The sequence below is a fragment of the Microcebus murinus genome, chromosome 3 (assembly GCF_040939455.1).
Source record: "Microcebus murinus isolate Inina chromosome 3, M.murinus_Inina_mat1.0, whole genome shotgun sequence".
In the NCBI taxonomy this organism is placed as follows: domain Eukaryota; kingdom Metazoa; phylum Chordata; class Mammalia; order Primates; family Cheirogaleidae; genus Microcebus; species Microcebus murinus.
In genome coordinates, this window is record NC_134106.1 from 92003068 (window position 1) to 92024937 (window position 21870).

The 21870-nt window shown below is 41.1% G+C and overlaps 1 protein-coding gene across 3 annotated transcripts in view; it reads left to right on the top strand.

Annotated features, from left to right (window-relative positions):
- Positions 1–21870, top strand: part of CC2D2A (coiled-coil and C2 domain containing 2A) — a 110466-nt gene that overhangs the window by 47713 nt on the left and 40883 nt on the right. For all 3 annotated transcript variants that reach the window (XM_012737565.3, XM_076001102.1, XM_076001101.1), the window contains 5 exons: positions 662–802; positions 5601–5757; positions 6498–6736; positions 9017–9194; positions 18522–18678. In XM_012737565.3, the coding sequence (XP_012593019.2) occupies positions 662–802; positions 5601–5757; positions 6498–6736; positions 9017–9194; positions 18522–18678 (872 nt within the window). The remainder of the gene's footprint in view (positions 1–661; positions 803–5600; positions 5758–6497; positions 6737–9016; positions 9195–18521; positions 18679–21870) is intronic.

Below are 21870 nucleotides of genomic sequence, written 5' to 3' on the forward strand. Positions count from 1 at the left end.
TTCTTGTGATCCTCTCTTAGACAAATCTCACACTGTGTTATAACATTTATGTACGTGTCTGTCCTCTAAGCTAAAGGATGACTCCCTAAGGACAGAGACACCTCCTATCTCCTAGACACTTCTGAATCTCCTGGAATGGCATATTAGTACTTCTTCAAAAATTAAATGATTGTCTCATAATTAATTAATAGCATGATAGAATGCATTCAAGGTCTGGATTTGGCTATCATTCATAAAGAAGGCTTACAAAAAGGCATTAAATAATTCCTAAAACACTTTATTTATTTTTTTTTTTTGAGACAGAGTCTGGCTTTGTTGCTCAGGCTAGAGTGAGTGCTGTGGCATCAGCCTAGCTCACAGCAACCTCAAACTCCTGAGCTCAAGCAATCCTCCTGCCTCAGCCTCCCGAGTAGCTGGGACTACAGGCATGCACTACCATGCCCAGCTAATTTTTTGTATATATATATTTTAGTTGGTGAATTAATTTCTTTCTATTTTTAGTAGAGACAGGGTCTCGCTCAGGCTGGTTTCAAACTCCTGACCTCGAGCAATCTGCCCACCTCAGCCTCCCAGAGTGCTAGGATTACAGGCGTGAGCCACCGTGCCCGGCCACATCTATATAACTTTTTAACATACACTTGTATATTATTGTATCTTGTAGGCAAACAAGAAAACTGCGGGATGCTGAACAAGAAAGAGACCGAACGTTACTTAAGACCATCATTAAAGTTTGGAAGGAGATGAAATCCCTTCGAGAGTTCCAGAGGTTCACAAATACACCCTTGAAACTTGTTTTGAGAAAGTAAGCTTTTCTTTCAAAAATTGTTTTATTGGACTATATCATATGTTGAGAAAAATCTAGAAAACATGGTTACAGTTTAAAAAAATAATTACAAATGAATAACCATGTAACTACTCCCAGGTTAAGAAATAGAACACCAGTTTTCCCTGGTAAAAGGTGGGTACCTCTAGCCGAGTCTCCAACCTCGCTTGCTGGTAAACTCGCGCCATCTGAGAACTCTTGGGCTCATTCGGGCGGGGGACCTGTCGACCCAGGTCAGGACCCTCTTAGGTCCCAGGGGTAGGCTGAAAGCTGAAAGCTGTTTCTCCGCTCTTGGCTGTTGGAAGGCCGCAGGCAGGACTCCCGGGCCTGTGAGTGACCAGCGGGTGCCAGAGGGCCGGAACTGGCATCCTTCTCCCTTACTCTCACTCTCTAGACCCTCAGGTTTATGGGCTGTTATTCTCTGCTTCCCCTTATTGTTGTCCCTGTGTCCTCAAGCACATGTTTATTGCTTTGTGCTGAGAACGGTAAAATGTAGGGCAGTGAAAAATAATGTGGAACTTTTGAATTAGAGTATCTGGGCTTTCAGTTCCATATCAGAACCTTTGATATAGGGCAAGTTGTTTTAATCAATGCGAGCCTCAGCACCTCCACCTGTAAAAGGGGGTTTGTAGCCCTGCCTGTCACTGAGTTGGTTTTGAGGAGTTGACAGAGGATCTCTTTCAAAATGGAAGGTGCGCTTTAAGTTAGGAAACATACCCTATCATTTCCTAATGGAATATCATCACATAAGAACCTTGATCGATTTTTTTTTAATCTCTGAATCAGGTAGATACACCACAGTTCGACTTTTTAAATTATATATGCCAAGAAAATTTTATATATAATTTATTGTATGTGGATCTATAAATTCGGAATTTATATAGTGAGAGGGGAGTTTTTATAAAAAGGAAAGTCATGTTGGGGAAGGGGATTAAGATCTGGGCTATAATGTTAGTATATTTGATATTATTACATGTGAAATTTACATTATTTATTGGCATCCATTAAGTGTTTAATGAATTGATGCATGATCACTTTTGTGTTGCAAGGTTCAGGAACTAGTTTGAGAGTAAAGGAAAAAAAATATTTAAAATATATATATATTTAAAAAAAATTAAAAAAAAAGAAATAGAACACTGCTGTACCTGAGCAATGAACAAGCCAGCCTGTTCCTTTCCTGACACCACCCCTCCATCCCAGATGTCACAACTATCTAGACTTCTGAGGTCATTGTTTCCTTGCTTTTATAGTTTTGCTATCTATGTGTACTCCCTAAGAATACGTGGATTAATATTGTCTGTATTTGACTTTTATGTAAGTGTACTGGGTGCATTCATTAGTGAATATACACTTGTTTCTTTTCTTCAATACTATGTTCGAGAGATTCAGCTACTTGACAGCACATAGTTTCTTTTCGTTATAACACTTCATTATATGAATATAGCAAAATTTGTCCATTTTACTGTTGATGGGCATTTGAGTTGATTCCATTTTTTAACTTTTATAAATGCCACTTCTATAGACACTTCTGTACTCGACTTCTAGGATATATGTGCCCAAGTTTTCCAGAAATATACCTGGAAGTGGAACTCTTGAGTCCTAAGGGATGTATTTCTCCAACTTTATGTGCTGATTCCAAACATTTTCCAGAGTGATTATGCTGGTTTATACTTTCACCAGGTTCTCATAGGTCCATATCATGCATGTCACCTGGTGGGGTCAAACATTAACATGCTGCTAATCTGCTGGCATGTTATAATTTATATTTCCCTGACTATTCATGAGGGTAAGCATTTTTCACACGTGATTATTTGGATTTCCTCTTTTGTGAGGTGTCTGCTCAAGGCTTTTTGTCAGTTTTTGAACTCGATTGTTTGTCTTTTTTTTTTTGGTAATTTGCAAGAGTTCTGCATGTATCCTAGACATAAGAACTTATCAGTGGTGTGTGTTGCAGATATCTTCTCCTACTCCGCCGTTGCCTTTTTACTCTCTTTTTGGTGTTTTTTGGTGAATAGAAATTCTTAACTTTAAAAAGATATATTAGTCTTTTCCTCTATGAGTGGTGCTTTTTATATATTGCTTAAGAAACCCTTTCCCTGGCCGGGCGCTGTGGCTCACGCCTGTAATCCTAGCTCTTGGGAGGCCGAGGCGGGTGGATTGCTCAAGGTCAGGAGTTCAAAACCAGCCTGAGCAAGAGCGAGACCCCGTCTCTACTACAAATAGAAAGAAATTAATTGGCCAACTGATATATATATAAAAAAATTAGCCGGGCATGGTGGCGCATGCCTGTAGTCCCAGCTACCCGGGAGGCTGAGGCAGAAGGATCACTCGAGCCCAGGAGTTTGAGGTTGCTGTGAGCTAGGCTGACGCCACGGCACTCACTCTAGCCTGGGCAACAAAGTGAGACTCTGTCTCAAAAAAAAAAAAAAAAAAAAAAAAAAAATTAAAAAAAAAAAAAAAGAAACCCTTCCCCTGAGTCATGTAGACATTCCATGATATCATCTCCTATAACCTCTATAGTTTGATCTTTCACATTGCATCCTTAATCCATTTGGAATTGATCTTTGTTTGTGGTTTGGAGAAAGTAAGCTTTGATAACATTTATGCTACCTAATTCACTAAAATTTTATATATGCCTAAGAGTACAGTTCATCACAACAAAACAATGTTCTATGTATTAATGCAAAAGTATCTCTGCTGTAGGTCTTGGTCCCTTCCTGTTTGTTTCTTCTGAATAAGTATTGTGTCCTTTTGTCTACACAAAAAAGAACAAATTCAGGCATACGTCTGACACATTGCTTTGAAAACAGTCATATTTTAACCAAAGATGGCTGCAACTGTGATTTTCTTGGGCTGTAGTCATAAAACTAAAAAAAAATTTACACTTTGCAGGACAAACATATGATTGTGTGCTCTTTGAGAGCAAGGACCTTGTTGTTATTTTATATCTGGTCCCCAACAGAGCACCTGTGACTTAGTTAATATTGTTTAACAAAAAAAAAAAATCAAATATTCTATCCTAGAAAAACCATGATGTCTCACAGAAATTCCAGTGTTTCTGCTTCCAAATTCCATCTCCCAAGCTACCCCTCCCACAGAAGCAGTATATAAGTCTTCGCTAGATTATTTTCTCCCTCCTTCTGCCCCTCCCTCTCTCCTTCTGTCCCTCCCTCTCTTCCTTCCTTCCTTCTTAAGTTTATAGGATAAACTAAATTTATAAGCAATTTACCCATAAGGTCATAATACCCCTTCCTCCAATAAGTAGCTGTCTCCAAAATTCTTCTGGAGTGTCCTTTTTTTTCACATTCTTGATTCCTCTAGCCACCTTATGATAAAGCATAATTTTTTCCTATAAAAATTATTCAAGTTTCTCATAGTTTATTCATGTTTCTGGATAGCAATGAGAAAAGTGAATGGTTCTCTGTAGAATCAGAGATGGAGCATAATTTGGGGGCCAAATTTCCGCAATGTTTATCAATTTCAGGTACACCATGTGTCCAAAGTGATTTCTTTGGTAGTTATCCTAGAGATCAGCAAGAGCTTATGCCTTGGGGGACTGTTCATTGCTAAACCACCAGGCCACACATGGACATAAGCAAACCTTTGTCAGCTCTAGGCACCTGACTACGTTTATCTAAAACAGAGGGAGGGACTTCAGGAGAGTAGCACTTGGAAGGCAGATGTGTTAGGAGCAACAGTGCAGTCACCAAGTTGCACCACCTCCAAAGTCCTGGGTGGGTTGGGGGTGCTGCATGTTTGCCACCCCCACCTCCACATTCACACTATCCATTAACATACAAAGATGACCAGCGAGGACATTTTCACATTTATTTAATCTAGTGTCAAGGCCGGGTGCGGTGGCTCATGCCTGTAATCCTAGCACTCTGGGAGGCCGAGGCGGGTGGATTGCTCGAGGTCAGGAGTTCAAAACCAGCCTGAGCAAGAGCGAGACCCTCTCTCTGCTATAAATAGAAAGAAATTAATTGGCCAACTAACATATATATAGAAAAAATTAGCCAGGCATGGTGGTGCATGCCTGTAGTCCCAGCTACTCGGGAGGCTGAGGCAGCAGGATTACTTGAGCCCAGGAGTTTGAGGTTGCTGTGAGCTAGGCTGACGCCACGGCACTCACTCTAACCTGGGCAACAAAGCGAGACTCTGTCGCAAAAAAAAAAAAAAAAAAAAAATCTAGTGTCAATATGGCTACAGCATCTTTTTTGGTAGGACACAGCACAGAACGAAAGTTCTACAGAACACACTGTGGGAAACACTGGTTTAGGTTGGGGCTGGTCTCCTGAAGGAGTGTCTTCAAAACCATCAAAGAAAAACTAAAATCGTCAATCCCAAGTCAAAAAAGTGGTTTGATGGTACCACCAAAATGAAGTGATTCCTCAGAGACTTGCAGAATTAATGAAATATCTATTGAAATGTCCATCACCATCAGCTGAGAACTTACAGACACCATGTGAGGACACTCTATGGGTCATTTAACTCAGAGTGGCATTTATTGCTTAGTGTTCAATAGGCTGGGCTCATATTCCAGCTCCTCCACTCACCAACTGTGCCTTCTTGAGCAAATTACTTAACTTCTCTGTGCTGCAGTCACCACATGCATAAAATACAGATAATAATAGACTCTCCCTCATGAGGTTGTGTTAACACATGCAATACTTTTAGAAGAGGAATGGGCACATAGCAAGCCCAATATAAGTATTTGCTGTTGTTATTGCTCTCTTAATTTCAAGAAATAACCAAGGTACTGTAAATTATTTTAAAGGGAAAAAGTTGACCAGAAAACAGATGAAGAAGCATATGAAGCAGAAATTCAAGCTGAAATAAGTGAATTGTTGGAAGAGCACACGGAGGAATATGAACAGAAGATGGAAGAGTACAGAACATCGTACCAGCAGTGGAAAGCCTGGAAGAAAGCCCAAGTTTGTAAACACAGGCCTGACCAGGCAGGGTCAGGGAGGGCAGGCTAAGAGACAAAGGGATTAGTGAAGTGACTGCTTAATGCGTCTGTTTAAAATGCATTGTTTAAAAAGCCACCCATGTAGCTGATACCAGAGCCAGCATTGTCCATAGATAGGGCTGTGGTAGCCCTCTGTGACTATCTGGGTGAAAAAACAAGTAAATAACACAGTAATTGCTCAGGCATGTGTCAAGCACTGTGCTAAGTATTTTGCATGCATTATCCCATGGAATGTAGGGTGTGGATGCTTCTGAGTTTCCCTCAGAAAGTTCTATAACTCTGTGCACATGACCCTGCAAAATCAAATCCAAGCACAATTAATAGAGCACGGTGGCTTGCAATGCTCATAGTGTTCACAAGCCTTATTTTAATTTCAAGATGTGTCGTTGGCCTTGAGACCCAGTGTCAATGATTACATGAATAGCTAACAGTTTTTTAAGCTTTCTGGGGACCAGGCACTATCATAAGTGCCTTATCCTAATTTCAACAGCCCTGGGAGGAGTTTCTTATGCTTGTCCCCATTTTGTAGGTGAGAAGACTGAGGCACAGAGAGGTCAGGTGGCTTAGTAACCTGCCTGAGTGCACACGGCTGGTCAAGGTGGGGCTGGAGTTTACATCCAGGTCCATGTGGCTCTGACAACTGTGCTCTTAAATGAGATTCCAAAATTCCTGTCTGACATCATGTTGCCTCTTACCCAATAGAGGGCCAAGAAGAAGAAAAAGAAACAAGCGACAGAAGAACATCCCGAGGAGGAGACTGAGGAGCCGTACCCTGAGGAGGACCCTGTGAAGCCCAGCCCTCCGGAGCCCACTGATCGGGCAGCGGTGGAGCAGCAGGTGAGGGAGAGAGCGGCCCAGACCAGGAAGAGGCCTGGGGAGCCCACGCTGCTCCCAGAGCTGAGCCTGGCGGGGAGTGTGACGCCCAACGACCAGTGCCCCAGGTGAGTGGACACTCTGGCCATGAGCGAGGCTGACATCTGACACACTGGCACGCGTATGTACATGCACGCCCACTTGTGCACGCTACGTGGAGTGTGCATCTATTGACCTGCAACAGCACGATCAGGAGAATCAGTCACTCTCTGTAAATACATATTAGGTCGAACTTCGTGAAATTGCTGACATTTGCCCATGTTAGGAGATTTCATATGGCTCACTTACCTATTCCTGCTACCTGCTCAGGAGCACACTAGGTAAAGCTGCCTGTAGGAGAAAATCCAAGTCACAAATCTATGCCTACTCTTCACAGTGCCTGTCTGTGTGGCTTTTGGTTTGGGTCCCTTATCGGTAACCTCAATGTGTCTTTTCTCTCCACTGGTAGCATGTCCCTCCTCCCTGGCATGGGCACTGAGGCTTCGCCTTGACCCTGATTTCAGCTGCTCCTGGAGCCAGCTGCTTTCTTTGAAGGCCTTGTAGAACCTTCCACAGGGAACTGTAGGTGAGCCCTATAGCTTGTATCTAAGGCCCCCTGTAGCATACCCTCCAGATTTCACAAAAAATATATTTATAGACATTCTTATTTGGTGCCTACTTATTTATTCCCCATACCTTGTAGTCATGGTTCTCAAGGGCTAGCCCTAGAGTCAGCAGCATCAGCCTCATTTAAGAACCTGTTAGAAATACAAACTCTCAGGTTTTACCTGAGACTTAGTCTGAAACTCTGGGATGGGGCCCAAAAACTGTGTTTTCACAAGGTCACCATGTGATTCTGATGCATGTTATAGGATATCAGAATGGATTAAAGGGAATCTGTTAAAATCATTGATACCACCAGATCCCAGGCTTCATTCTCCAGTAAATAGAAGAGCTATCACGAATATCATAGACTGGAATCTCCAATATCCCAACATAAAAAGTGAGAATTCAAATCAAAGCAGTCAGCCTCTAAGTTCATTAGTATGTGGGGATTCATTAAGATGTCATTATAATAAAAAAAAAAAAAAAGATGTCATTATAAGACTAACTACAACCTTCTTGGTTTCAAACTTCTGTTAAGGTATTAATGGTTGATTTATTTTTAAATTGTAGCTTCTTGTGCATTTTCATGTGTTCTCTCAACTTCACATATTTAGATGCTATACATAAGTTATTCTTTAGCACTAAATTAGCTATTTCCAAGCCACAGATACCATGCCACATAATTTTGTCATAAACAATCAAAATATGTGATGACAGAGCATGGTTTTTAAAATCTGGTCTTGATTTGGTAATCTTTTATGAGTGGTATCCAAGTCTGTGGGTGTCTTAGATACTTTTTGCAATTTGGTGTTAAGTGTCCTTTATAGAAAAAATGCTGAAGTGATTTGAGCAATTTCCTGTACGAGATAGGTCTAAATTGTAAAGATATAAAAAGTTAAAACTACCACTCAATTTAATGGCTAGAAAATTTATGTTTGGGATGATGAAAAAGTTCTGGAGATGGATCGTGATGATGGTTGCACAGCATTGTGAATGCACTTTATGCCACTCAAGTGTAAACTTAAAAATAGTTAAAATGATAAATATTATGTCGTATATGTTTTACTACTACAATAAAAAAATTTTTTTAAATAAACTACCACCCACAAAACCTGAGCTTTAGATTTTGATGCCCCAATCTTTTCCTTTCCTCAACAAGTTGAATTGCTATTGACTTAACCAATAATAGGCATTTTGGGGTGGGCATCTCTGCAAACATATACCATAAAATTAAAGACTACTTTTGGAGGTTTTGATTTATTTTTAACTTTCTGGCTATAAGAATGATATGCTCCAGCTTTTCCAAGGTACCAGCATACCTTTGACTATGATTCAAATTATCTTTAAAAATAAGGAACATTACTTGATATCCTGCCTGTATCTATTGTGTAGTTACTTATTATCTGAAAATGTTGAGAAAAAGCTTGGATTCTGGAGAAATAGACTTAATCTAACTGCTATACTATGCTACTATATTTTTAGGATAAAACTTCTTGTCCAAATATAAATCATTACTATCCCTTATGGTTTAAATTCACTCCACTTAACAAGGAATATGTTTATTTAGTTGGCTTCTCTGTAAGTTCCACATTGCAATATTTTATTACAGTAAGCTCTGTAAGACCCATGCTATTTTGGTTAAAAGGGGGCTGACAGAGTTGCCTCCAGTGTACCTTGTTCTGTTTAGTGTCCATTTATCAAATACTCCAGCAATCCTTAGTACATTAATGCTATTCCCACCTGCAAATGGTTTCTTTTTGCAGGGCAGAGGTCTGGCGAAGGGAAGATGTAAAGAGGCGCTCAGTGTACTTAAAGGTGCTCTTCAACAACAAGGAGGTGTCCAGGACGGTCAGTCGGCAACTAGGGACAGACTTCCGAGTTCACTTTGGTCAGATTTTCAATCTGCAAATATTCAACTGGCCGGAGAGTTTAACACTTCAGGTACACATTTTAATTATAGTCGCTGTCCTATGAATTTTTTGTTCCTTGCAAGTGTCAGTTGGTTTTAAGTCCTCCACTGGCTATGCAGGTGTCTTGATAGGTTCTCAAGGGGAAGAGGTCAGCCTCTTCCTTGGCACATCTGTTCCTAAGGTCTTGGCAGAAAGAGATCTGCTACCCCACTTGCCTCCTGAAAAAGCTGGCAGAATAACGCTGGGACTGGCCACAGTGCTCAAGTGTGTAGCTTGAGATGGGGTAGGGGTTGAATGCGGGTGGGGGATGGGGGATATCCAGCTCATTCATTGAAGAAATATTTCAGTATCACCCTCTACCAGGAACCTAGCAAAATATAACAAAGAAATCAATTCTGCCATAATCAAGGCGGTTATGATGGGGGGCGGGGAGAGATATAAGTGCTAGGATCCCCCTACATTAATAAATCTTACCCCTAGCCTAAATCCCACCATTAGCAATATATTTACTTGTGTCTGTCTGTTTCAGTTTCCCAGGGCTACCATAACTAACACCACAAACTTAGTGGTTTAAAAACAACAGAAATGTATTCATTCTCAGGTCTGGAGGCCCGAAGTCTTAAATCAAGGTATTTGTAGGGCCATACTTCCTCTAAAAGCTCTAGAGGGGAATCCTTCTTTGCCTCTTTCAGCTTCTCCTGGCTCTTGGAATTCCTTGGTTTGTAGCAGCAAAACTCTAGTCCCTGCCTCCATCTTCACCTGGCCTTCTCTGTGACTCCATGTATCCTTTTGTCTCTTAAAAGGACACTCTCATTGGATTTATACCCCACCTTAACACAGCAGGCTCTCATCCTGATCTTTAACTGATTACATCTGCACAGACCCCATTTCCAAATTAGATCACATTCTGAGGTTCTGGGTAGACATCAATTTTTGGAGGAGGCTCTTCAACCTACTACAGTGTCTTATGGCTTATTTGTTATTTTGGTGAATCCTTGCTTCTGATGCTAACAGATTTCTCTCTTGTGATGCTAATTGGCTTGTTAACTAAGGTTGTAAGTATATGGCAAAACATGCCCTTGCTTCCCATCCACTGCCAAGGCCGAAATCTCTGATCCTCATCCACCACTTACACAGGAATTTCTCACTCCCACCCATCACCCCTGCCAGAAAAGAATAATGGACTATGACTTTTTCCCCCCACTGAGCCTGGATTTAACTTCAGAATCCTTTTCAACACAGTAGTCTAAGGAGTCACTATCTATCGATTATAATTGACATTAAGTCTGTGGGTACTATTACATCTGTATAATTATTAATAAAATATTTACATACTGCTGTACTGAATGGTAACTAGACGCTGCCCTGAGTCCCCCAAATACCACCCTAGCCATATAGACCTCACTTCCAAGATCCCCTCGATTTTCACACAGTTGACTGGTTAAAGTGGGTGGCTGAGCAAGGCTGGTGGTGCCTGCAGGACTCTGTTCCCAAGCTGTGCCTGACAGCTCTTCTGAGTGGTTAGCGCCTGGCCCTGTGTGTTGTTCAACATTTTTTTGTCCACACCTTTTAATTTCTATGTGAGGGCAGAGGGTGGTCCTCATTTACAAAGCACTTAGCATCAAGCCTCAAGTCAAATTCCTTTGTTGTGTTGCTAGCAGCATTGATATCTACACAACTGAAAACATTTTCCCAGAAATTTTAAAATTTGGCTTAATCCAGTCACACCCATAATTCTTTAAAATGCCATCTACATTTTTAAAAATGGCTATATATTCTGGAACTTGAAAAAAATAGAACTTTTTGGTTTTTGCTGCAAACGTAATGTTAGAGCCGTTTTTCTTCAGCCCCAGGAACTGAGAGGCAGAATCGCTGAGGCTGCAAAGCACAAAGGAGTTTATTTCGAGCTAGGGTCCAGGTTCCAGGGCACCAATGCAGTGGCCTCCCTAGGAACCAGGACCCCGCCCTGGGGCATAAGTCAAGCTTTTATACTTTTCTGCAAGTTATACACGCTGGGTACACCTACCCCCCTTCCCCCTTAGTCCATTGGTTCCTTTAAAAGTGGCTGATCGTGTAGGCTCCTGATTGGCTCCTTCAAAAGCGGGTCATTTTGGGGAAGGGTGTTGTTGGTGTCACTTTGGGGAAGGGTGTAGTGGGCAAGGGTGTAGTCAGTGAAATTTCGGGGAAACCGAAACTTAGGCCTACTCCAGGAAGTGCAGCCTGTCATGGAGTCACTCCTGCTCTCATCCCTGTTTTACACTTAATAGGTGTAAAAGGAGAGTTGAGCAAGTAAAGAATAGTTTTAGAAAAGGGATTGAATTTGGAAGTTTGGTGAAAAGCTAAGATTTCCTTAAGCCTGGAAATTCCCTTTCTGAATATCATCCCTGGGAAAATAATCTTTCCACAAATTTCTACTTCTTTTCCCTCTTGATTTATAACTCTGAATAGATTGAGAGGGGGAAATAGGATGATTTTGTTTGAATGTGAGAGTAGAGAGCTCCCAGCTCTATTATGCTGGAAAGGAGACTTGGTGGCCCCTGCTCAATTCAATTTCAAATACGTTAAAGTGATAAAATCTAGTATTTTTGGTACCACTAATACCAGATTAACAGCAGCCTTTCTTGGCCAGGAATTCCCTACAGGGGCCTAGGGGGCAGCGTGGTCTGTTTGGACATCAGGGTTTGGGAACATTTAAAATCTGAATCCCGGGCGCAGTGGCTCACGCCTATAATCCTAGCACTCTGGGAGGCTGAGGCAAGAAGATTGCTTGAGGTCAGGAGTTCGAGACCAGCCTGAGCAAGAGCGAGACCCCATCTCTACTATAAATAGAAAGAAATTAATTGGCCAACTAATATATATAGAAAAAATTAGCCGGGCATGGTAGCACATGCCTGTAGTCCCAGCTACTCGAGAGGCTGAGGCAGAAGGATTGCTTGAGCCCAGGAGTTTGAGGTTGCTGTGAGCTAGGCTGATGCCATGGCACTCTAGCCCGGGCAACAGAGCAAGACTCTGTCTCAAAAACAAAACAAAACAAAAAGAAACCAATATTGAATGCCTTTGTGAGAGAGTTCCATTCTGCTGGTTCTGAAGCCCCACACCTTCGCTGGTTCCCCACATTAACCTGCCTGCACTGCCCCTGAACACATTTGCTTAAGCTAAAGTGTAAAGCCAGACTTACCGCACACAAAACATTGTCTAAATTAAGAATAAAACTTCACCCAGAAAGTAAATAAACACAAACTCCGGAAGCCCACCTGTTGCTTTTCTGTCACCTGCTCTGAATACAGGAAGAGTTGCTGGGGGCCCACATAGCATGCCCCCCTCCCGCTATCTGCATTCACAGAAGAGCAGAGATCTCAGTATTCAGAGTTCTGCCTCCTAGTTTGATACTCACAGTTAATGCATCCTCCCTGTTCCTCCCCTGCAGGGGAAAAGCTGATGTGAGGAAGACATGAGACCAGATACAGAGCTAGAAGGGAGAGCAGCAGATGGTACCATGGCAGGTAGGAGGGCCAGGGAGCCTCAGCAAGGAGACCCACTGAAAGAGAGTCAGAAAGACAGAGAGAGGGCCCGAGGGCCTCCCCTCTGCAGGCACCCACCCCGCCTCCCCTGATTGGTGGGAGTCTGTGAAAGCCGCTCCCTCCCGCTGTAGGCAGCTCCAAATTCTCTGAATTACTCCAGAAGGAAAGACTATCTTCTACCTTCCACAGCACACTACTATTTTATTTCACATATATTCTAAACTACAAGCAAAGCCTCTAACAGTATCTCTTGTTTACTATCTTGAATATTAGCTTGCTGTGGATATTATAGTCAGAATAATTTTTTTTTATTTTTTATTTTTTGCACAGAAGGGATATTCATGACAGAATAATTTTTTTTAAAGCAATATAACAAGAGTAATTCTCTGAAATACTAAGAAATAAATTCTTTAAGCAAAAAAACAAAGTATTCTCCTTTACTTCCAAGAATATACTTATAGGCAATTAGTTTGGCCCTAACAACTGAATCATGTAAGCATTTAAAAAAAAAAAAATTACCAATTAAGGGAGTGTTGGATAAGTTCTTATGCTATCTAAAGGGATTTGATAATTGATCAAATCACATATCACAACGGCGTAACTTTTTATGATTATGTAGTAGCCACGGATGAAATTAAAGTAGGGAATATTGTACTTCAAGTCTCTAGGAATAGTGCTAATGCTGTTTGGAAATTTTCCACCGAATTGCTAGTTTTAAATTAGGGAAAGTTTAAGAATTACTGGTAACTTTAGAAGGGTAATAAAAAAAATCACCTTAAGTGCATCTGTTTATGCTAATGCTAGCACATTCTTACTTTTAGAGTTTAATATAGTTCAGGGAAAGTTCTGAGAGTCTCAAAACAATAATGTATCAATTGATGACTAAACAACCAAGTCATAATGTTGCCGCTCAATTGTTAAGAGCCAACTGAGGATCGAACACTAGGCCAGGCGTGTGGTGGGGAATTGGAAGCCTCATACATGAAGGAGCACACAGGGCCCTGCCTCAGGGAATTCAGTCCAGCTGGAAGAAGAGAGAGGGCTCCAAAGAAACAGTGCTCGTTGGTGAATTTATATGTGAAGGACCACTGAGGGGAACGGTGTGGACGATGATGTTTGATTTCTTGCATGTGTTTAACCATAAGGTTCTGAGCATCCTAGCCAGGCTTGAGATAAGAATGCCAAGGCAGTCCTACCAGCAGAAGATGAGTCCAAAGGCTGGCACAGGAGTAAGGGGATGGGATCGGAGACTGGTGGTAGAAAAGAGAAGGAGAGATTAAGGCAACATTGCAAATCAATCATTGTCAATCAGTGACATCCACAGAGCTTGATGACAGTTTGACTTGAGGGAGTAAAGAGGAGTAGAATCAAAGCTGGCCCCAAGAGAAGGGTGAAATTAGATGTCACTGGACAGGGCAGTTGGAGCCAGACCAGAGTCCTTCCAGAAAGATCTTGAAAATCTTGGCTTCTGAGGTCCTTCCAAAATAAATGCTTGGCCTTTCAAGAAACTTGACTTAGAAATCTGAAAAGCTTTACCTTCATTTGTTTGTTACTCCAATCTGTAACTTTACCCTACAATCGTCTTTCCGACTCCAAAAAAAACTAACAACGGTAATGCTGCTGGAGGGCTTTTACATTTTTTAGCCTTATTATTTTTCCTTATGAATCAGCCCTATTGAGCTCTTATATTTCTGGCATGAGGAAAATATCGTGTAAATATTTAATAATATCTAGTATAAGATAACAGTTACTGAACAATTACAATATGCCAGCTATAATTTTAAACCTTTTTCATGTATAAACTCATTCAGTCTTCACCTGTGGCAGCTGTATTATCATCCCTGTCATACAGTGGGAGAAACATGTGGAGAAGTAAAGTAACCATCTTGAGGTCACACAGACATAAGGGACAAAGCTCAGGGACAGACCTGTTCTCTTAACCAACTCCCTGTGCTACAGCCACCTATGGTCTGTACATTCCATCCAACAAGTGTTTATCGAGTATGTGTCTTGGGTGAGGCACCAATGGAAACAGGAAGGTGAACTGGGTGTGGTCCCTGACGTGACAATTAGGCTGCAGTGGGGAAGTGACACGAGGACCTGGTGACTGAGGTCCAATGGAATGGGAGGAGAGAAAATGAAGATACCAAGAAGAGGCTCCCATCCCAGAGCCTTGGCAGAAAAGGGAAGGAGAGAAATGGAACAGGGATTTGAAGGGATCATGATTTACTGTAGGGTGTGGTGGAATCAAGCATGTTTGTCAGCTGCGAGAAAAGATTGATGACTTTGGAAATAAGGGAAATTGGGGGGCTGGAGAGGGGAGAGATCGGATCCCACAGGATGCTGGGAGGGAGGGATCAGGACATGTTGGAGGGACTGGTCTTAGGAAGGTCCCTTGAGGAAGGAGTGCTGACCTAGGAGAGCTGGGTAGAGGGCAAGGCTGTGAAAGGTGCTCACGTCAGATGCCCTCAACCTTTCCAGTAAAGGAGGGGGGTCTGTGGACATGAGAGTAGGAAAGGTTTGCGTCAACATTGAGCAGCAGTGGGGCCATCAGCCAGGACTGGTGAATAGCTCCCCAGGCAGCTGAGATTAAAGAGCAGCCACTTGTACAGGATCCAAAGCTCCCAAGGGCGAGAGATGAAACTGTGATTTCTTTAAATCAGAGAAACATGACTTAACACCATGCAGTATACACTTTACTTCAGGATGGAATATATTTTTTATCTATCCTACTTTAACTTCCCTAAACATCTAAGTTCATCTTATCTATATGATTCTAAATACTGTTGGCAGGTAAATTTGTACCAGAGTCTTGAGTTAAAACAAACAATATTCAAAATGCAGGGAAAGTAATAATAATTTCATAAATGGCCCTAATTTTGCAGCAGTTGATTTTATTGCCATTCTGAATTCACTGCTGCTTTGCCTTACACAACAGAGGAATTTCTAAACAGCTGAGTGTAAATCAAATTCCATTTGTAGTCTTCTTTCTTCATTAACATTCCATGTTCAAACACACATGCGCACACATGCTCATTTTGCTCAGAGCAGTGCTTTCAAATTTTGCCCTCCCCCCACCCCAGGCACGTTTGATAATGTCTGCAGACATTTTTCATTATCATAGCTGGTGGGAAGCTACTGGCATCTCTAGTGGGTAGAGGTAGGGGTGCTGCTAAGCATCCTATGATGTGCAGCTCACCACAACAAAGGATTATCCAGCCCAGACTGTCAACAGTGCTGAGCCTGAAAACCCCTGGCTTAAAGAGAAAAACAAAAATTAAACTTAATTATACAGAAAGCCATTTATAAACACCGATTTAAACCCCAAAGCACCCATTTCCCAATTTTTAAAAGTAACATTTTATCCTACCTAGCATAAAATAGAACTGCTGCTATCTTAAAACAGTAAGGTAAAAGGTTTGGGGAAATTTTAGCTGTTTTATGGCTTTGTCAGATGGCATCCATTTTTTAAATAAAAAAGTTGACTCTATTGGGACAGTAGTCCCAATTAGCAAACCCATTAGTCCCCTAGAGTCTGTCTTTGCTTCTGTCCCATTGACTTGGGAGCAAGAGTCCCCATTCAGTTTTTCTCTGAACACCAGATAAGAATGTGCTATAGAGTCTGGAAACAAGAACCCTTCCACTGATGCCCACCAAAAATGCCCACGATGTGATCACTGTGTTTATTGGTCCTCACTCAACATGGTGACCAGTGCAGGGCATACTCATCAGGAGTAAAAACTATCTTTCATAGGATTGTGGTGAAGATTAAACAAGATAACATACCTAAAGTATCTAGTGGGCTTCATACAAAAGGATGGCTCAATGAGTTAAAATTTTGGCAAAAAACGTTAAAAATTTTTTAATGAAAGAAAATACACCATTTTCTCAGGCTGAAACTTTATGCCAATGAGTCCATAATTTAACAGGTCAAACCAAAGCCTCCTGTGCAATAAACACAAACCTACTAGGTATTCTTTAAGTTGTATAGATTATAGAACTATCAGCCCTTAAGAGTATTGGGACAAGCAACAAATGGCAGTCCTTTTCCCATCAGAGTTCTGAAGCAATAACAGCATAAAGGAAAAGTGTAAAAAGAGGAGGGGTCACTTATAAATTAATAGATGCTTGGGGAAGATATCAATCAACTGTAATATGTAGAATACATTTTGATCCTGATTCAAACAAAATATTGCAGAATTTTTTGAGGCTCACAAGGAATTTGAAACTTACCAATAGTTGATGCTATTAAAGAATTACTGCGATACTACAATTATATTAATAGTCTTATAATTATGCTTTTTAAAATATTCTTATCTTTTAGAGATATATATTGAAATATTTGCAGGTGCGATGATGTCTAAGTTCAGGATATTGGAGGGGAGGGGAATGGTGAGAGTATAGATGAAATAAGATTCGTCTTAAGTTAGTGATAGTTGAAGTTGGCTGATGGGTCAGTGTATATTACCATTCTTGTGTAGTATATGTTTGAAATTTTCCCTAAAAGATTTTTTAGTATGGATCAGAATATCACCTGTTTTTACTGGTAACGATGACTTTGGAGAGTGTGGTTCAGCTTCCTCCTGAGCTCCTGGACCAGGCAGACTGGGCCACCCCATCACAGGAGAACCCTGAATAGTCTCTTGGTGGGTCTCTTGGTGGGTACCGCCTGGGGTCCCGAGTTCCGTTCCTAAGCAGTTTCCCTCTTTGTCTTTGCCCCATTGGTCCCTCCAAGCTCAGCCAGGCATCTTGCGGATCGAGCTGTGGATACGAGGGTGGTGAGGCCGGGATGGTAGCCAGGCACAAATTCATCCTCATGCTTGGAAAAGGACTCAGTTCGTGTGCTCTCTGAGGGTGGGTGGGCAGAGTCGATCCAGAGTGTCATCTCTGTGCATTCAAGTGGTGAGTGGAAAATAGTGATGACAGGGGGACTCTTTGGCCTAAGAAGAAAAATATGAAGATTAATTAGTAGAAATAATAGTATAGAATCAGCAGTTTTAAAGAAACATGAACCAGAGAGACCTCATGGGGGAAAAGAATAAATCACAGGAAAGAAGCCGGCAGAACTGGGGAATATTTTGTTATCTTACTGCAAAAGCAAGGTGAGTCAAGAATACAGGAGATCAAATAGAGCAGAGGGTCCAACTAAGGATGGATTGTACGTTCTTAATCTGCGTTCCTTTGGCAAAGGTCCTCCACCTCGTGGTGATGGCATTGCAATGAGACACACCACAGCAATCGGTATCAGAGCTGCCGGTTGGCTCAGTCTGGGAAAAGGTCTGAGAAAAAGATGGCTGGGGTTTCAGCAGATAACAAATAAAATGAGTTCTGGAGGGGAAGAAATTTGAGACATTTTCCAACTAGTGGATTTAAACATAGCACTCTGGAATGGTTCTGGGATGCTGAGCTTCTCCTACTGGCTTGAAGGTTGGTGCAGATATTAAACCATCTATGGCATGTCCTTATAGTCTCACACTTTCCACCTGATGGTACTGCTCCCTGAAAGCAACCTGAGCCAGGGAAAAGAGGAAGCCCATCCTCTGAGTAACCTGTGTGTTAATTTCAAATACGAACAACTATCTTTGCCTACTACGTTGATTAACCTCCCCACCCCAGGAGATTAGGCTGAGCAAGAAAATGGTGTCAACAACAAGGCTGCACACAGGGTGTAGACCGGTCTCCATGAGGACCGTAGTAACACACAACTTTCCACTCTGACATGGGCCCTCTGGGCTGTAACAGTGACCAGCACAAACACTAACAATGTGGACTGATTATCTGAGAATGAGCATATTCAACTGGTGTTTTTATGGCTGTTTCTCTTCTCCGGTTTTCAGGTCTATGAAACTGTTGGACACAGTAGCCCCACCTTGCTAGCAGAAGTATTTCTGCCTATTCCTGAGACCACCATTGTTACTGGAAGGGCTCCGATTGAAGAAGTGGAGTTTAGCAGTAATCAGCATGTGACACTGGACCACGAGGGAGTTGGAAGTGGTATGGAAAGCTGATTATCTGCAGTGGCTTACAGTTTTACTGTCAGACTTGAATATATCTTATATATCTTTTTCTTTCACTTCTCAGATAACCAGATAATTACCACATTGTTATCAGGAATTCAAGTTAAAACACTTATGATACACAATTTTTTGCTAAGTCATTTTTTTTATGTATACTTGGTGGTGAAGTAATGCTTATAACTATGCAACTATAAAGTACATAGTTTGACATGAATTAGAGGCCTTTAAAATGCCCTTTGGGCCGGGCGCTGTGGCTCACGCCTGTAATCCTAGCTCTTGGGAGGCCGAGGCGGGCGGATTGCTCAAGGTCAGGAGTTCGAAACCAGCCTGAGCAAGAGCGAGACCCCGTCTCTACTATAAATAGAAAGAAATTAATTGGCCAACTGATATATATAAAAACAATTAGCCGGGCATGGTGGCGCATGCCTGTAGTCCCAGCTACCCGGGAGGCTGAGGCAGAAGGATCACTCGAGCCCAGGAGTTTGAGGTTGCTGTGAGCTAGGCTGACGCCACGGCACTCACTCTAGCCTGGGCAACAAAGCGAGACTCTGTCTCAAAAAAAAAAAAAAAATGCCCTTTGGTGCCTTCATTCTACGTCTAGAAACTTTTCCTAGGAAAATAATTTGAAATGGGGACAAAGCTTTGTGCATAAAAAAATGTATATTACAACGTTATTTATAAGTCTGAAAAGTTTAAATAATTATAATAGGGAGATTTTTCACTAATATTCTCTCATCTACAATTCTGATGAGATACATAATGGGCTTTCTCACTCTGTTCTCCATGTTTTTCTTTTTTTTTAGTTTTTATATTAAGTTTTTATATTAAATATTATTAAGTTTAAATTGTTTAAAACTTAATATTTATTAATTATAAATATTAACATAAATATTTATATTGTTTTTATATTAAATATTAAGGTGATACAAATGTTTTTGTTGCATGGATAGCTTTATAATGCTTTAGTCAGGGCTATAAGTGTACCATCACCTGAATATTGTTCACTGTATCCTCCCCTCTTCCCGTTGCCCTCCTTCATGATTTCCAATGATTTTTAGTTCTTTTTGTGCCCATGTGTGCCCATCAATTAGTTCCAAATTATTAGAGAAGACATATAGTGTTTGTTTTTCCAGTGCTGAAAAGTTTACTTAGGATAATGGTCTCTAGTTCCATCCAAATTGCTGCAAAAGGCATTAATTCATTCTTTTTTATGGCTGAGTAGTACCCCATGGTGAGTGCAGGTGTCTTTTTGATGAAATGACTGCTTTGCCATTGGGTAGATACTCAGTAGTAGTATTGCTGGATCAAATGGTAGTTCTACTCTTAGTTCTTTGAGAAATCTCCATCCTGTTTTCCACAGAGGTGTGCTAATTTGCAGTCCCACCAACAGTGTACAAGCATTCCTTTCTCTCTGCATCCATGCCAGCATCAATCGTTTGGGGACTTTTTTAAAAAGAGATATTCTGACAGGGGTGAGGTGGTATCTCATTGCAAATTTAATTTGCATTTCCACTGTGATTAGTGACAGTCCCCATGCTGTATCCTCCTAATTTTTCCTCTGTATAGACGCCTCCCCACAGATTTCTTCAATCTTGTTGAATGATTCCTTCAGTTATGTTTCACAATGTTCCTTCTGAGAAGAGCTATCTGTGGGTAGGCATCTGCCTGCAAACTGCGATCCTTGCCTTGAGAGTGGCAGGCTCGCCAACTGCTGTAGTCTTCTTAATCTTCCTCTCTGTTTCTTTTTTTTTTTTTTTTTTTGAGACAGAGTCTCACTTTGTTGCCCAGGCCAGAGTGAGTGCCGTGGCGTCAGCCTAGCTCACAGCAACCTCAATCTCCTGGGCTCAAGCGATCCTCCTGCCTCAGCCTCCTGAGTAGCTGGGACTACAGGCATGCACCACCATGCCCGGCTAATTTTTTTATATATATATATATTAGTTGGCCAATTAATTTCTTTCTATTTATAATAGAGACGGGGTCTCGCTCTTGCTCAGGTTGGTTTCGAACTCCTGAGCTCAAAGGATCCACCCGCCTCGGCCTCCCAGAGAGCTAGGATTACAGGCGTGAGCCACCGTGCCCGGCCTTCCTCTCTGTTTCTTAGCCTTTATTTAATATATTTGATATCTTTTCTTTCACCACTACATTCTATGTAATTTCTTTAAATTTGTCTTACAAGTCAAATCATTAGAACATGTCATTGTGGTTTTCCTTTCAATTACTATATTTTTCAAACTTAGAAATTCTATTTAGTTCTTTTCCAATCAGCTTGGTCAGTTCCGATAGCTTTTTTGTCCTTTCCTCAGACTCTAAGTCATTTATTTGATTCATGCATTCATTCATTCATTTTATTTAAACACATTCAAGATGTTTTTTACTATTCTGCATCTGATTGTTCCAATACCTATCTGCTTATTGTTCTGATTCTGTTGCCTCTTGTTCACAGTGGCTTGTGTCCTCATGTGTCTGGTGATTTTCTATTGTGAGCTTATATCTAGAACTTTATCTGCAGTATTTCTTTGAGGCCCAAATCCAAGCACTCCAGTAAAACTCTGCAGACCTAAGCTTTAGTTCCAGCTCTGATACTGACAAACTGTGTGACTCTAGTAGTCATCTAACCTCTTTGAATATCATCTTCCTTATTCATAAAACGGACCTAATGATATCCCGTTTAGTATCTTATAGTGTTATTTTGAAGATCAATACAGGATGTTCAATTTGAAGGGAAGATATTTGAAAAACACAAGGAAGCTATTACAGTGTAATAACAATATTATTTTGTGCTAATAATTACCAACTAGAAATATAGACTGTGAAGTTACTGGATTTAGTGCTTGAAAATCTTTTCCTTTAGTTGATTAAACCTTCTGCCCAGAGAGATTTTACCATTAATTTCTAATTGGTAGAGGCTAAATCAGTGAGGTTTTAGTGTAGCCACAGTAGCTTAGTAATAACTTATATTTGTTGTGTGATCACTATTTTCCAGGCATTAATTGCTCTGCTAGTACTAACTCATTTAACTGGGGTTCCTCACTCCCACGTTAGGGTGCTTGTATTAATACTTGATCTTTCTGCCAGGAATGCTCTTTCTCAAAGTACCTACATGTGTCACTTCCTCACTTTCTTCAGCCATTTATTCAGAAGTCACTTCACTGGGGCTTCCCTGGACACC